This window comes from Strix aluco, chromosome 19 (assembly GCF_031877795.1).
Source record: "Strix aluco isolate bStrAlu1 chromosome 19, bStrAlu1.hap1, whole genome shotgun sequence".
NCBI lineage: Eukaryota > Metazoa > Chordata > Aves > Strigiformes > Strigidae > Strix > Strix aluco.
In genome coordinates this window covers 12585834-12600661 of record NC_133949.1, presented here as the reverse complement: position 1 = coordinate 12600661, position 14828 = coordinate 12585834, and the positions used below count along the sequence as shown (strand labels likewise).

Genomic DNA, 14828 nt, shown 5'->3' with positions numbered 1-14828 from the left:
CTCCCCGCTGGGTACGACGGGGATTTAGATTGCTCTAACTGGGAGAATAACATGCAGCACTATTCAGACACGTCTCTGCTGGCAGCACTCCCTCGCCATCAAAGATCAGTAAAACGTCACCCTAGTCTCAAAACCGAGGCTGGGCTCCCCTCTCCTGGACGGCTGCAAAGGTGCAGCTCTGCACAAGGCTCCACACGACAGGGAAAGCTGCTTTGCTGGGCTCAAGTGGTAAATGACCCCTTCCCCAAAGACAAAGCAAGCTGTTAAAGGCTAAATACCCTTAGTTTGTCTTCTAGATCTTGCCTGGTATCAGTGGCCTCCAACACGCTACCAAAAAAAGAAATTAGATGGGTTTGTGGCAGGTGCCAGGTCCTGGTGATTTGGGCTGCACTTGAAGCAATGGCCTACACGAGATTCCCAACCCCACATTTGGCAGTTAAGGCTGACGGGAGATGGAAAAGCCAAAGATGAGCTTCCTGAATCAGCTTCTGCACCCATGGTACACAGTGCTCCCCCACCTGCAAGGGCAGCAGGGACGGCAACCGCTCGTGCAGGCAGCTCTGCCTCCCCACACAAGCCTGGGGCGGGCAGGGCACAGCGAACATGGACAACTGAGAGCAGGGGCTCAGCGGGGGACACCCTCCTGGCTTCCTTTGACTTAAACAGGCACTTTTTTTTCTCCTACCACTGCATCTGAGGTTTATGTTTCCTTTGGAAGGAAGTCAGAGATTGAAAAGATGTTTATGGAAACTTGTATTTACTCTCCAGACACGAATGGCTCCTCTAGCTCTGACACCACGCAGTCAGGCAATTCTGGCAAATGCTGATTATAGTTTGTACCACGAGTCGTTAGACAGCGTGACTGAAGGAAAGAGGCTTTTGCACAACACCTTCCAGGTCCAATCTTGCAATAAACACACAGGATCCTGAGCTCCCACTGACATTCAAGCAGCTACAACATCAGAGTTCATATGCATTTTTATTTACAGCACACACTTTCAAGGACACGACAGATTGCATCGTTCCTCTCGGGTCTCAGCGTGTCAAGGGATGGAAGTCACTCAGAAGACAATGACTGCTTTTTCCAAAGCTTGTCTGCTGCGAGTACTGCGTACCGCAGGCTACAGGCATCTCACACGGGAAGAAAGCGTTATAAATGGGAAAAGGTTCAACTTTTCGCTGCGGTTGGTTTTAAGCTTTGTTTCAAACCTATTGCACAAGCTGGTTGCCAACTGTTTCTTAATTAACCAAGGGTGGTTTGCAGTTGTGGTTACTATGATAAAACGCAATAACGATCTTCAGCCTAGGCTTCCTAAGGGAGAAGTTCACAGGATAATATTATCTATTCATGTGTATACTTCAATCAAATTTTGCAAGGAAGTACTTGTCTTGAGGATACAAATCTCCTACAAATTTAATAAGAATAGAAGATCAGTAGAAGAAAGAACTTAATTTTATTGTGGGACCAAACTACGAACTACTACCAGAAAAGGTAAAGAAAGAAAAAAGCCCCTTTCAGTAGCATTGACTCCCTTCCTAGCAGAGTGCTGACTTGTCTTAAAGGCACCTTGCTTTCAGTTGTTTCAAAACAATTGCTTACCATACGTTGGAAAATTAAACCCTTCCTCTCCAAGTGGGAGAAGCCAGGCCTCTTGTTCTATAAAAAGTTAACATTTCTAAGCGTCTTTGATTCCACTGAGTATGAGCTGGTAAAACAAAGGCATTCTTTGGCATGGGAACTGGTGGCTGAAGCTGAAAAGCAAGGTTTTCGCCCCCACAATCGGGTATCAACAGGGTGGTCATGTGCAAAAGGCTGCCTCACTCCCCCAGCTAGCACACAAGATACGCTCAAAGAAAGCAGCGCGGGGGGTGACAGGAACAGCAAATGTTTCTTCTAGGTTTCCTCTGGTTCTGGGGAGACAAATATAAAATTTCATCTCAAACTGAAATGCAATTCAAGCACTCCCCAGCGCTGCCAGATGACCTCTCCCACTGCGCGTCCCTCTGACCAGCTAACGTGCAAGGTCTGAGGTTGCTGATGCTCCTTTACTGCTTTAAATGTCAAGACCCAGCCACGTCCTGTCGCTCCAGCGGTCTGGATCCAGCGATTCACATACGAAATGCACGTACAAGTGTGAAAGGGCGGACGTGGATTAAAAACGCAGAAAGGAAAAAGCTCATAGCATTTCAGATTCAAACAATTTTTCTTACCAGCGAACTAACACTTTCAGTAACTGAGTGGTTTCAGTATTTGTTAGAATCTCTTAAAGTAAGAAACAACTGTTAGAGACTGCGTGGCCTTAGCTGATGCAGTCTGTGCAACTGCCAGCTCTGACCTCTGCCTTAAAGTCCGCTGCTACCTTGTAAAGCAACAAAATGAGGGAAAATGGGAAAAATCACAGCTAAAATATAAGGATATTTGTGATGAACTGCAGCTCCAGGCCACTTGAACGATGCCCTGCAGAGACATGCCACACACACGTGCATGTTTGAAGGTTTTTACTTGAACAGGAGTTTAACTGGTTCCTTTACAACCAAACTAAATGAAGGGCAGCACAGACGGATCTGCCTCCCCAGCACCTCAGAGCAGGGTGCTGCCACGTCAGTCTGGACATGCTTGAGAGAACTTCAGAGGGATTAAGAAGTGAGAAAGCACAGACAAAAGACAAAGCTCTAAACAAAGCTCACTGAATCTCCACAGCGCAGAGACACTTTTGTTATCCTGCAAGCACGGCTGACCTTGTTCATCCCACACCACGTTCATCCTTGGGACCTGCAAGTCCTGAGGCACTCGGGGCAATTCTCAGGCGCAGCTGAGAATTTGAATTTGTCACCTCGAATGGGCCCAAAAGGCTACGACATCACCAGCTTCCCAATCATATCCAAACTCTGTAAGTACTGCACTAGCTTCTACTCCCTCCTCAATTTCTGTAATTGCCTTCCCACTTGATTTCTTGTCTCATCCCTGCACAGTGATTACAGGCAGCACCACTCCCAGGTATGCCACATCCCAAGCATGTCCCCAGTTTAATAGCAGTATGCAGGCAATCATGCAAGCTTAAAACTAGTTCTGCTAGGAGAGGTAAGCATCTGACATTTTTATGAAAGCAATACAAAGGCACAGATAAGTTGAATAATTCGCTCAAGGCCACACTCTGCAGCAGAGAAATTAGAGAGATTAGAAATATATGCCAATGGCTACTGCAGCAAGAAGTGGAAAATACAGCCAGTGCTGGTGAGGGGATGACTACCCCACCCCAGCAAACTAGTCTTAAATTTAGTGTTAAAAAGACGAGTCAGTGTTGACACTGAGGAAAGCAGCATGACTGACGATTCAGGGCAGTAATGCTCCTAGTCCAAAACAGAACAGACACAGGGGCAATACCTCAAAATCAGACAAGAGGTAGCCCAGGCTCAGCATTCACAAACACGGCTGCCATGGCGTGCTGCTCAGAGCTGCACTCCCAGCAAACACTTCTGTCAAGCAAAAGACAAGAGAAAACCTGACAGCTAAATAAGACGTGCAGGATGGACTGGCAGCAAGACAGCAGGCTCAGTCCCTAGCAGCTCAGGATGCTAATAAAGGCTAAATAGCCTTTTATGGATCCTTACTCTGTACCAAATGGGCTTGTACCCATTTAACCCCATTTGTTTTATCATTAGCTTCAGAGTGGCACAATCGCAAGCCTCCTGGTTTTGCTTTTGATTTTTATATCGATTTCTCATTCCCTTCCCTTTGGAGGGTGACCAGACAGCAGGTTAGAACAGCTGTTCAGCTCGCCAAGCCAGAGCCAGCAGAAACACCTCCCTAATGACGGGCGCAGGTTTCTGCCCACCAGAGCCGTTTCTCAGTTCAGCATGGCAAGGCAAGAGGAGAACCTTTACTGGTTTTACCGGGGATGAGACGCACATACCTGCCGGCCATCCTGTCCCACGTTGGTCTGTCCTCTCACTACCGTTCGGATGTTGTCATCCAGCCTCCTGGAGAAAAGAATCTGTAATGTCAAACTCATTCTCTATGTGTCCGACCCAAACAGCTGTGAGAACCTTAAGAGCTACAGAAGAGATTTAAAATAAAACACTGGTGCTACCAATGCTAAACTCACCATTTTTTCCCCCCGTCTCTCTATAGGACATCACTATCTTACATGATTTAAAACTTCTGTTGCAAAAACAAAAATCCATTTCTTAATTTAATCAGGGCTTCTTGCATTTCTCTTCCCTTAAGCAATATTGTTCGTTTTCCCTTCTCTGCTTTCATTTCCACTTTCTACATGTTAAAGTGCTGTCTCAATCATTTGGTAACAGTTGGTAATGCCAGACTACACAGAAAATGTAAGTATTTCCTGCACAATTGTATTTATTTTGTACTTTTAGTACCAATAATGACAATAAAAAAACCAAAATGAGAGATTTTACAATTGCTATTTTGACCTCGCAAACAATAAATTTTCAGCAACCAAATCTTCTGGGTAGTTTGTTCTCTCAGCCTTCAGATTGTACTAAAATTTGGTACTCGTTGATTCTTACTTCATTGTTTGTACAAAGCTCTACTTTGAAACCCATCAGCTAAAATAACCTCAAAGGCACGTATTAGACAATAGGGGCAAAGTATAAAAAAAGAATTATAATTACAGGGAGCCATTCTCATCTCTGTCCCACTACTGAACTCGAGACTGACCCTATTCACATCCTTTAAGCATATTGGCTATAGTGCAAAGGGTGTATTTATGAAGCCTCGGTGACAACCAGACTGCCCGCCACCTGAGATGCAATGAAATGAAGAAATATTTACCTTATTTTCAATCTGATTTTGTTCACCACTTCATCGATGTTTGCCAAAGACTACAACATGAAAAAAACAAAGAGAAGTGAAACGGGGAACCTGTTGCTGTGATACACATCAGCTGTGATACCTAACACTTTCCCACCTGTGACACTTTACAAAGAGAGCAAAAACTTTTTTCTAGAGATGGAGGAACTGAGACACACGGAATTGCCCCTGAAATGCTGTGGTGACAGTGACCACCCGTGGGCAACGGGGACAGAGCCTTAGCCTTCCCGGGGCAGAGACCCTCCCGCATAGCCCAGACACCCAGGGTGAAGGAGGCCTGGCAGCTGCTGGAGCCGTAGTGGGGGCACTGAAGGCGAAACAGCTCCCCACTGCTGGCAAAGGGAAAAAAACCAAGCCAGCACCACCAGCAAACTAACTAGAAACAGCCAAAAGTCAAAAAAAGCGCCAGTGCTGTAGCAGATCTTAAACATGGTAAACATTGGAGCTGGCTCACAACCCAACCTTCAGCTGCAGAAACACCTCCTTTTTGCAATAGATTAGTCCAAAACTGTCCCTGGGGCTGATGTGGGGAAGACAAAGTACGGATACGAGCCCACAGTAATCTCATCCTTTAAATCTCAAAAGAAACAATAGGTTTCAAACACGGACAACTCTCCAGTGACATTTCACAGGCAACACCTGCCTTATTTGGCTGAAACCCCTGAGGATTCACCAATGATTAATACACAGCAAGTTATCAAATTTACTGCCAGAGAAACCTCTATATAGAAAACTAATTTTTTTCTATAGAACAAAGCAGGACTTTTACTGCAGCAAGCACTCTGGGTGGAAGGAAACTCCATAATGACAGCGAATCTCATGAGATGCAAATTTAAGAAGCAATTATTGTTGTAGCCCTACTACCCATGCTGCTGTTTAAAAGAAGGGGCTTTGGTACAGGTTTAAACACGCCCTCAGTCATTTACTATCAGGTTACCCCTCGCGCTGAGAGCATGACTTACTTGCTCAGTGGGAAAGAGAGTATTGATATACTCCACAGCATTGAAATCTGCCCTGTCCAGTGGATCTTGGCTTGGAAACACCTGAAGAGAGGGAGGAAAACAAATCAAAAATCCATCACTTAATTTCTGTAACTTTACATGGTATCTACTACTTTTAATTACTTCAGCACCCACTTCCGAGGGTGTTTCACAGCACTGTTCCAACAAGCGTGCACAGAGAGCGGTGAGGCCTCTGCACAGGAGCCGAGCAGCCACATGCTCTGCAGGTCTCTGATCTATTCAAATTCCTGTGGGTATCAGCGTGGGTAAACACAGATAATAGACACGTGTGCTTCCACAGACAGCCCCAGCACAACCGATCATGTGCAAGGAATTCCCGAGACACACGAGCCATTAATTATGCATCCCAAACCACTGGGATGCTTTTGCCACTGTCTGTAAACGAACCCCTGCGCTGAGGTATCGCCCTTCTCTTTGCCTGGGCTCTGCAGGGCCCTGCGGTGAGAGACGGAGGAGTTGCTTTCCACAGCCGTGAAATAGGAAACATGATGAATTAAGAAATGCTTGTACAAGTTCTCTGGAGACTTGGGTTTGCCACTTTCACGTGAAAAAGATGGAGAAACAGACTCTGCTGAATGATTATTCCTACCCACGGGAAAGGGAAAAGAGCAGCTGTGGTGCAAACAGATTTCATCTCTCCTCAGAAGTAGCTCAAACAATACAAACGTGGCTGCCAGGCTTTGCTTTTTGTTCCCACAGACTAAAATATGCTGCCTTTCCTCCTCTGCTACCGTCTTCATTCCATATTTATACAGCCATCAGCTCGTGGTCAAAACTGAGCCTAGTAAACGTGTAGCTCACCCCACAGATCATCCTGGTTACTGAAAGCCTTCACAGAAACCTGTGTTACCTGGGCACATGCAGCATTTACACTGTTTTACACATTTTTGCAGCATAAAAGCAGTGGTTTTGGGAGATTATTTAAATAAAAGCACCTTCTCCCTGAAACAGGCCTCTTTGGCAGCTTTCCCAACATTACTCCTGTGGCTAAGAAGCAGGCAGCAGTGAAACGTGCCTGAGGTCGTACCCGAGTGAGGAAGATGCTCTGACATTGGCCCATCTTATGGGTGCAGCTGCAACATCACAACCAGCCTGTCCTGCTCTGGGCTCACAACTCCTGCAGGTCCAATTAACCCCACATCTCCACAAGCACTAAGTGCAGCTGAAGCAAGGGGCGGGATGGCAGCTAAAGGCTCACTCAGGAACCTCTCAGGAACCTCCACTCAAACTGCTGATAGAGATCAACGCTGCAGGCGGCTGCACCCGGTTGCTACTCCTGGTCTTTGTCACAACTCATTAAGCAGAGAAGAACACCCAGTGTTTGGTGGGGCACCCAGCTGGGTGTGCTCCCTGCCCTGCTTCAGGCAGAAGTCAGCTGAGCCAGTTCTGTTCATTTAACCAGAACCTGGTAGGTTTTGCCCAAAGCTAATTAAGGAACACTCAAAGGAACCACAGGATTATTGGGTTGGGAAGTGCCAGTGAGGAATTGAGGGAAGGGAGGAGGCAGCATCATCTGCAACATCTCCCCTTGTTCAGGATGTAAATATCTGCCTATAGCCTTATCGTCCATTAAAATAATTCAGCCATGGATGTGGTGGATTCTCCACTGCTCAAACTCTCAAGTCAAGACTGTCTCTAAAAGACATGTTTTACCTTGAAGAGATGTTTTGTGCTTGATGAAAATGTCATTAGGTAACTTTCTTTAGTTGTACAATGTGAGAAATCACACCAGGCTTCTCTGGCTTTCAAACATACAGGCTCTATAAAGCGCAGAGGATTCTTTTTTCTGGGCTAGTTCCAGGTCTCCCTTAAAAGGGGGCAATTATTTTAGCAATTTGCAAGATTTCAGCAAAAATTACTCAATGGTTTACTGCCAGGTGTGCCAACCTCATGCCAAGACAAGAGTACCTGGGGCACCTCTTTCTTTGGAGCAATAATATTCCAAAGCTGGCCCAGCACCCACAGAGAAACTGCATAACCCTCCTCACCTTCTGGTGCTGGGCTCAGCTGAGATGCTGCCCCAGCTGCTACGGTCCACCCTAGTTTTTGAGGAGAAACACCAAAAGCGATCTGCCAGCCCCAACACTCAAGAAAGTGAGAAAACTTATTTGAGTGATACTTTGAGAGACAGTTCCTGTTGCTGACCACAGCCTTCTACTACAAGAAAGAGTTCTCTGGGCTGACAGGGTGGCTGAAGTCAGCACCAGCTCACTCACAAACTCCACCAGACAGATGATTTCACCCTGAGTGCTTGTGGAGTTTTGCTGGGCTCCCAGCGTCACAGAGGGTTTCAGGGAACACTGAAGGACTCGGGCTGGAACATACCGATCACAGAAGTGCAGCCACGGCATTTAGATTATCCTGACTCCAACCGAGCCACAGCCCGCTTGACTCCATTAAGAGGCTTTACAGAGCCAGCAACAATGTTCAATTAAAGACAGAGAACAGTCAGTGCCCCGTGTCCACCGGAGATGGGGAAGCGATTAATGGGAGACGCTCGGCCGCGGCCCAACCGCAGGACCGGCCCCTGCGTCGCGGGGGAAGGCGACGACCCCCCAGCACTAACGCGGCCCGGGCCGGCGGCCAGCTCAGCCCCGGGACACCCCGGGGCGGCAAAGGGGCTCGTCCCCCCCACGCCAGACAGGGAGGCCGCAACCGCCCCAAGCACGGTCAGCTCGGGGCTTTCCGGGGCCCGGCAGCGGGAGGCCCGGAGCAAACCGGGGGACACCGCCGGCCCGGGGCCCTCACACAGCCGGCACCGGGCCGCGCCCACACCCGGCCCCTCAGCGGAGGGGTCGGGCCCGCCCCGCCCATCCCCGCGGCAGGCCGCCCCGGCGCACCTGCTCGATAGCGGCCTGCACGGCGGGGGCCAGCTCCAGCGCCGCCTCCAGCCCGGCCGCCAGCTCCGGCTCGTCCTCCTCCATGGCGGCCGCCGCTTCCGGGCCGCGCGGCACGCCGGGATACTGGAGGACTCACACACGGCACCGGGGGCGGGGTTTGACGGGGCGGGGTCTCCCGGGGCGGGATGGGCACCGGGCGGAGGCGGGGCTGCCGGGGGCGGGGTGGGCACCGGGCGGAGGCGGGGCTGCCGCCCGGCGGGGCTGAGCCGAGCCTGGCCGAGCCTGGCCGAGCCGCGCCGGGCCCTCCCGCCGCCCGGCCCGCTGTTGACAGCGCGGCGGCGGCCGTCCCCATGTGGCGGACGCTGGCCCTCGCCTCCGCCTTCTTCCCGGGGCTCTTCGCCCTCGGCATCCGGTTGCTGGGATGGGCGGCCCCGGGACGGAGCCTCAAGGACCGCATCCTCCTCAGCGGCAGGTACGGGCGGGAACGGCGGGAGGCCCCAGCGTACCCCCCCCTCCTCGCTGTGGCGGGTACCCGCTGGGGGAGCGGGGATGCTCCGGTGCGGCTCTGCCCGCGGGGAACCGGGCAGGGCCGCCGCTGATCCACGCGGCGGGGAAGGGGCGAGACCTGGAAACACCCCCGGCCGTGTCCCCGGGGGGCAGCCCGTGGCACAGCCACCCCGGCCTGGTCCCACGCCTGGGCGGGGGGCAGAGCCCCCCCTCGCCCCGACAAGGCTTTCGGGGTGCGCACGGAAAGGGCGTCCTGAGCCCCAGCAGCTCTCCCGCTGCAACCGCGTCGTGGCCGCCGCCCCCGCTCCTCGGCCCTTCAGGGGTGACGTTGGGGTTGACCCATTTCCACTCTCTCTCGGTTTCAGGTTGGTGTCGACAGTCCAAGCGACGATGGCAACGGTATCGGGGATCACGGTTGTCCTTAACTGCAAGGATGTGGTGCACGACAGGTAATTGTCCGCCGCTGTCCCCCGAGGAGCACACAGGGACTGGGCCCCGCCAGCTCGTGGCTGGAGGGTTTTATGCCAAAGGCTTGCATGTACAAAGGAGAGAGGAAAATCAGCTTCATGTTCGTTTTTCCTCTGCTTTGGGTTAAGGGTTGGGCACTGCGCTGGCCACACGCCCCCCGAAAGGCGCTGGCTTTGCTCAGCCCTGGGGCTGCTCCGCCAGCACGGAGAGTCTCCTCTTGAGAATGGGCTGTAACATGGGCCCATAGCTGAGCAAAAAATAAAGACATCATCACTCCTAACGGGGTAGGGAGTGTCCTTGCTGGAAGCTGAAATTGTTGACAAGTCAAGCCGACCTAGTGAGAACTGATATTAGAGGTGTATCGCCTTCTTTGTGCCAAATGGATTCTGAAGGAGTCCAGAAACAAGAAAATCAGGATGGAGTTTGCTCTGAAGGAAAATCACATTGTCTTGTCCTCGACGCTCCAAGATAAACTGCCCCAGAAATGGCTCTCGGCAGGAGTGATAGCACAATCTGTGTCAGAAGACTTAAAAACAGAGCCATTATCCAGAATAGCAGAGAAAAATTGTGGGAGGGAAGAATATAATTATGCTGAGCTGGAATTTGACCATCGCACACCACATTTTAGGGTAAATTTTAGGGAGGGCTGCCCTCTCAGCCATTGCAGACTTGCCTTCAATACGCTGATGTGAAATGCCCTGTCTTGCTCTAGATAGTGAGATCTGAATTGCTCAGTCCCACTCAACCCAGACAGTCTAATAAGTTACCCTTTTTGCTCTAAAATAAAATACCTGCTCTATGGATAGGGTAGATGCTAAATCCCAGACCCCTGTGGATGGAAGGTGCTGCCAGCAGCCCTCCTTCTCCCCAGAGCTGTGTGCTTGCCTGGGTGTTCTCCCGGCCAGCAGCTCCGTGCAAACACTTTGTGGCCAGAGACCTAGATTTTCTTTGAATCTGGAGGAAATACAGCCCAGTGCTCAGCAGGGAAGGCCTCAGAGAATGACAGCAAGACAGAAAGCCAGGAAGCATCACAAAGGTTGCAGTAAAATTTGCCAATTTATTTACACAGGCAGACAATCATTCTATTGCTGGCACTATAATTGCCCTCCAAAGCCCTGGGCAAGTTTTGCAAACACAATAGCTGGTCACTTCCCCTCCCTGCTTTACATCCCTTACATCTTCCTACCGAAATAGGAACACGGGCAACGACATTTTTCTTGAGATGGCAAGAGAGCATGAGCAGATTTATTTAGGCCCCAAGCTACCTTTCTTTAAGCAGCAGCAGAGGGTGGTGGTTTTTTTCGTTTGGGTGTTTGGTTTTTTTTTATCAGTGTGATTTCACTCAGGACTTTTTAAGGAGCCCGGTGTCCCTGCAGAGCAGGGCTTGCAGCTGCCTGGATTGTGCAACTGGAATTATGACCTGCTTTGGGAACAGGCAGCTGCCTGCAATTATTTCCCAACAGACAAATGTCTCGCGGGGGTTTATTGCCTATATTAAATATTTTGCACTTCACTCTCCAAAGTCCAGGCCTGGCATCTTTAAATAACTCCCAGGTCTCTGGGTGCTTTCCGAGCACTCCCTGGGTTAGGCAGCCAGCCGAAGTGGTGCAACAGGCAGAAAAGACACCGTTTTGGAGCTTTTCTCCTACCAAGCATCAGCTCTGGGTGTCCCAGGGCTTAGGGGAGAAGATTACCTGCTGCAATGGGATTGGTGCTGAATTCCGAGCAGTGCTGTGCCCCTGGCCCACACGGCACACACCTGGCTGTGGGGCTAATCAAGATCCTCCCGTCAGCGCCATGTTTGCGCTCGCCTGGGCTGAGCCTGGTGCCTGGCACAGCCAAGCACGAAGCGGTAGCAGCGCCGAGGAGGCGTCCTCCGCCCGTACCAGGTGCCTTTTCTCTGGTGAGCCAAAACCAAGTTAAATTTGAACACCTCTCAGCTTACCATCAGCTTCAAAATCCGCTGCTTCCATTTCTGACCTAGAGACTCTCTTCCAGCTTCTAGAGCACCACGAGGTGCTCGGAGCTGTTGCGATGCCTCTGCGTGTGCTGCTTCCCCCTTAGGCACTGGCTGGCTGTAGAGTACATCTGGGTCCTTGTTCCCTACATGACCTATGACATTTACGTCATGTACCTCTGCCACTGGCACAAGAGCCGGGACAGGGGAGTCGCAGAGACGAAGCACTCATTGGCCAGTGTACGGAGCTTCCTCCTGCAGGAGCGGCTGATGGTGACCCACCACCTCTTCATCCTCGTTGTGCTCACCCCCGTCACCCAGGTAAGGGCTGAGCACAACTGCTGTGAAACCTGGCCTGTGAGGAGCCCCATGTGGCTACAAGGGCTTGTGTCTGGCAAAGCATCTCTGCTGGTCAGGAGCCCGTGACCCCCTGGGGATGCTCAGGGGTGGCTCCCGGCCACCTCTTGAGGAGGGCTCACCGCTGGCTTTCTTTGCAGCACTTCAGGGGAGAGCTGGGGGACTTCTTTGTGGGCTGCATCTTCATAGCAGAGCTGAGCACCCCTTTTGTATCGCTGGGCAAAATCCTCGTGCAGGTAGGTGAGGGGGGACACAGGGCTCAGCTCTGGGGACCCCACAGCAGTTCATACCCTTTCCGTACCGCAGGCTGCCCTTCTCCATCAGCCCCTGTTCAGGGGGTCTTGAAGCGGGGCAGCCCCACAGCTGCCCCGAGCTCCCCACCAGTGCTGCCCTCCTCCCTGCCTCCTGTTAGGTTCCCATCCCTTTCCCCCAGTAAGCAGCATGCCCAGTGGCATCCCCAAACTGGGAGCCGTGCCGTGTCCTGGTGCTGCCCCCTCCTGTCTGTACCTCCCCCTGCACCACGCTCCCTCCTGCCCCAGCCCTCTGTCCCCCACGCCTCCCTTCTCCCTGCCCTCCTCCATCCCTTCCCACCGCGCTTTCCTGCTCCCTCCGGAATTCTCCCCCTCATCCATACTTCCTGGGTGCTCATACCCATGCTCCCAGCGCAGTCAGTGCCCAGGGGAGCGATGGGGCGCTGCTCACTCAGCGCTCACCCCATGTTCACCTTCTTCCTTCCCCAGCTCAAAATGCAGGACACCCTCCTGCACAAGGTGAACGGGATCCTCATCCTAGTGACCTTCTTCCTCTGCCGGATTCTCCTCTTCCCCTTCATGTACGCGGCCTACGCCAGGCAGGTGGGAATCCCCATTTACATGGTGCCTTTCCGCATCCCCCTGCACTGCAACATAGCCAACGCCTCCCTCATCGCCCCACAGCTCTACTGGTTCAGGCTCATCTGCCGCAAAGCTGCCCAACTCTACGGCGGCTCGCCCGCCGACAAGAGCAGATAACGGCTGGCGGCCGCAGCCCAGCACGGGGGCTGGAAAAGGGTCAGCCCCCCGCCCCCCCCGGCTCTTCCGCCTTCACTGCCAGCGCGGGAGCAGAGCGGCGGCAGCAGCGATGCCACTGGGCTGGTTTAGCTGGAAGCAGCCTCACCATTTCCACCGCCGTGCCCGGCAGTGCCAGCCTGGGCTAGGAGGGCTTCCTCCCCATGCCGCTCCGGTGCCGTGTGTCCTCCCACCCCTGGGAGCCAGGGCAGGAGCCAGTGAGGAGGAGATCTGCCCGTAAGCATGACATTCCTTCTGGGATCCAGCGCTGTGGCCCCGAACTAACGGTTACACGAGAGGGGTTTGTTACAAACGGCCCCCCCGCCCCGCGTCTTTCAGGGCTGACACCAGACACCGGAACTGAGCTTGGCGAGGCACGAAGGAACCTGCAGCCCCGAGGCAGCAGCTGAGGCGATGCTGGAGTGTGCGCAGCCCCACACAGCAGCGCTGGGGATGGGGGGGCCGTGTGCCAGACCTGCTGCAGCCCCAACTCGCTCCTCCGGCTCTGGTTTACTGCTGAGAGCAGAGGCAGGCCCTGGGGCTGTGGCACAGCTCTGCACAGCCTGTTCCTGACCTTTACCGACTTCGCCTCTACACTACATCTGTGTTCAGCCTCTTACCCTGCACTGCTGCTGGGCTCAGACTCATTTAAGACTCCACTTAACCCAAAGGTGCTTTTCACTACAACTGCCTGGTGTCTGTGGGTGACAGTCCCCGGGGAGGGTGGCTCTGGTGTCCCCAGCAGGCTGGATGGGAGAGAAGCTTGTGCCAGGATAGAGGAACGGTGACGCTGTCTCAGAGCAACGCTGTCAGGGCAGAGCGCCTGTGGCTGAAGGGCAGGATGGGGACTGGAGAGTGCTGAGTCCCTGTCTCTGGGCACCATGCAGAGCCCTTCGTTGGCAGGGGATGCAACTTTCAGGCATCACAGCCCTCCCTGCACCGTGGGGTTCGCAAACCTTGCGGGTGTGCACCGGTCAGACAGCAGCAGATCAGTTCCTTCCCTGCGGCCAGTGCGAGCCAGGGCAGCCCCTTCCTCCTTGCAGCGCCCCGCACTTGCCTGGGGGTCCCCTCCTCCACGGCAGGTACCACACCAGCATGGCCCCAGCAGCCCCCCCGTGCCTGGAGACCTGAAGCCACTCTGTGCCTTTCATTCTGTTCAAAAACAACAGCTGAGCTCTGGGAGACCTGGTGCTTTTGGGCGTCAGATCTTGGGCCAAACAGGGTCAAATGGGACCCCCCTGCCGCTGATGCCGTCTCTGCCCCAGGGCGAGGTATGGTGCTCTGCCCTGCACTACTTCTGCTGCCCGCTCTGCCGCGACGTGGTGACCTTCCAGGCAGAGATGTTTTGCCTGGGCATCAATCCCTGACAGGTCGGTACCCACCAATGCAGCCAGCCCTGACTCCAGCACTCCCGGTGCAGGGACCCTGCCATAACACCCCGGCTCCCGGCACTGCAGCTGAGGAAGAAGAGGCCAGAATCCTCAAAGGCCACCCCGACACCCAAGAGGCGCCGGCTGTGAGGGCAGCGGGAGGGCCGGCCAGCCCTGGGGAGAGAGACCTCAGGCTGCAGACACACTGGCCCTTGGGGTTCCCCAGGGAACAGCCCTGGGGAGGATGCAGCAATGCCGGACTTGCCGAGATGGGCCTCGGACAGGGAGCAGCTGGCCCTGAGACAGACTGAGCCCTGATGGCAACCAGGTGGATGAAGGCTGCTCAAAACTGCCCAAAAGCATCTGTGCTTTCAATTTCTTCTTGTCTTTAAGAAAATAAAACTGACATGAGTGACAGGCCTGCTCT

At 52.9% G+C, this 14828-nt stretch overlaps 2 protein-coding genes across 7 annotated transcripts in view; one reads left to right on the top strand and one right to left on the bottom strand.

The window, feature by feature from the left end:
- The window catches only part of VPS53 (VPS53 subunit of GARP complex), a 74209-nt gene extending 65415 nt beyond the window's left edge, over nucleotides 1-8794 (bottom strand). For all 4 annotated transcript variants that reach the window (XR_012625779.1, XR_012625780.1, XR_012625781.1 and 1 more), the window contains exons 1-4: nucleotides 8697-8794; nucleotides 5797-5877; nucleotides 4796-4845; nucleotides 3915-3981 (exon numbers count right to left, since the gene is read on the bottom strand). Coding sequence is in view for 1 of the 4 variants with exons in the window: in XM_074845470.1 (XP_074701571.1) it covers nucleotides 3915-3981; nucleotides 4796-4845; nucleotides 5797-5877; nucleotides 8697-8780 (282 nt within the window). In the remaining 3 variants the exon portion in view is untranslated. The remainder of the gene's footprint in view (nucleotides 1-3914; nucleotides 3982-4795; nucleotides 4846-5796; nucleotides 5878-8696) is intronic.
- Nucleotides 8795-8948: 154 nt separating this feature from the next.
- Nucleotides 8949-14821, top strand: TLCD3A (TLC domain containing 3A). 3 transcript variants are annotated; one of them, XM_074845716.1, is made up of 5 exons: nucleotides 8957-9168; nucleotides 9569-9652; nucleotides 11736-11949; nucleotides 12126-12221; nucleotides 12726-14821. In XM_074845716.1, exons 1-5 carry the CDS (start codon nucleotides 9047-9049, stop codon nucleotides 12993-12995), a joined length of 786 nt encoding a protein of 261 aa, XP_074701817.1. In that variant the 5' UTR covers nucleotides 8957-9046; the 3' UTR covers nucleotides 12996-14821. The 3 variants fall into 3 exon arrangements, with proteins under 3 accessions (XP_074701815.1, XP_074701817.1, XP_074701816.1); XM_074845714.1 differs by having other exon boundaries at nucleotides 8949-9168; nucleotides 12126-14821; XM_074845715.1 differs by lacking the exon at nucleotides 8957-9168 and having other exon boundaries at nucleotides 9580-9652; nucleotides 11824-11949; nucleotides 12126-14821.
- Nucleotides 14822-14828: the final 7 nt, after the last annotated feature.

Bases quoted from the DNA above. Each gene is read 5' to 3' on its own strand.
- TLCD3A (XM_074845714.1), top strand. From the start codon at position 9,047: ATGTGGCGGACGCTGGCCCTCGCCTCCGCCTTCTTCCCGGGGCTCTTC. The intron at 9,653-11,735 runs GTAATTGTCCGC...CTTCCCCCTTAG, and splicing joins AAGGATGTGGTGCACGACAG to GCACTGGCTGGCTGTAGAGT. The intron at 11,950-12,125 runs GTAAGGGCTGAG...CTTTCTTTGCAG, and splicing joins TGCTCACCCCCGTCACCCAG to CACTTCAGGGGAGAGCTGGG.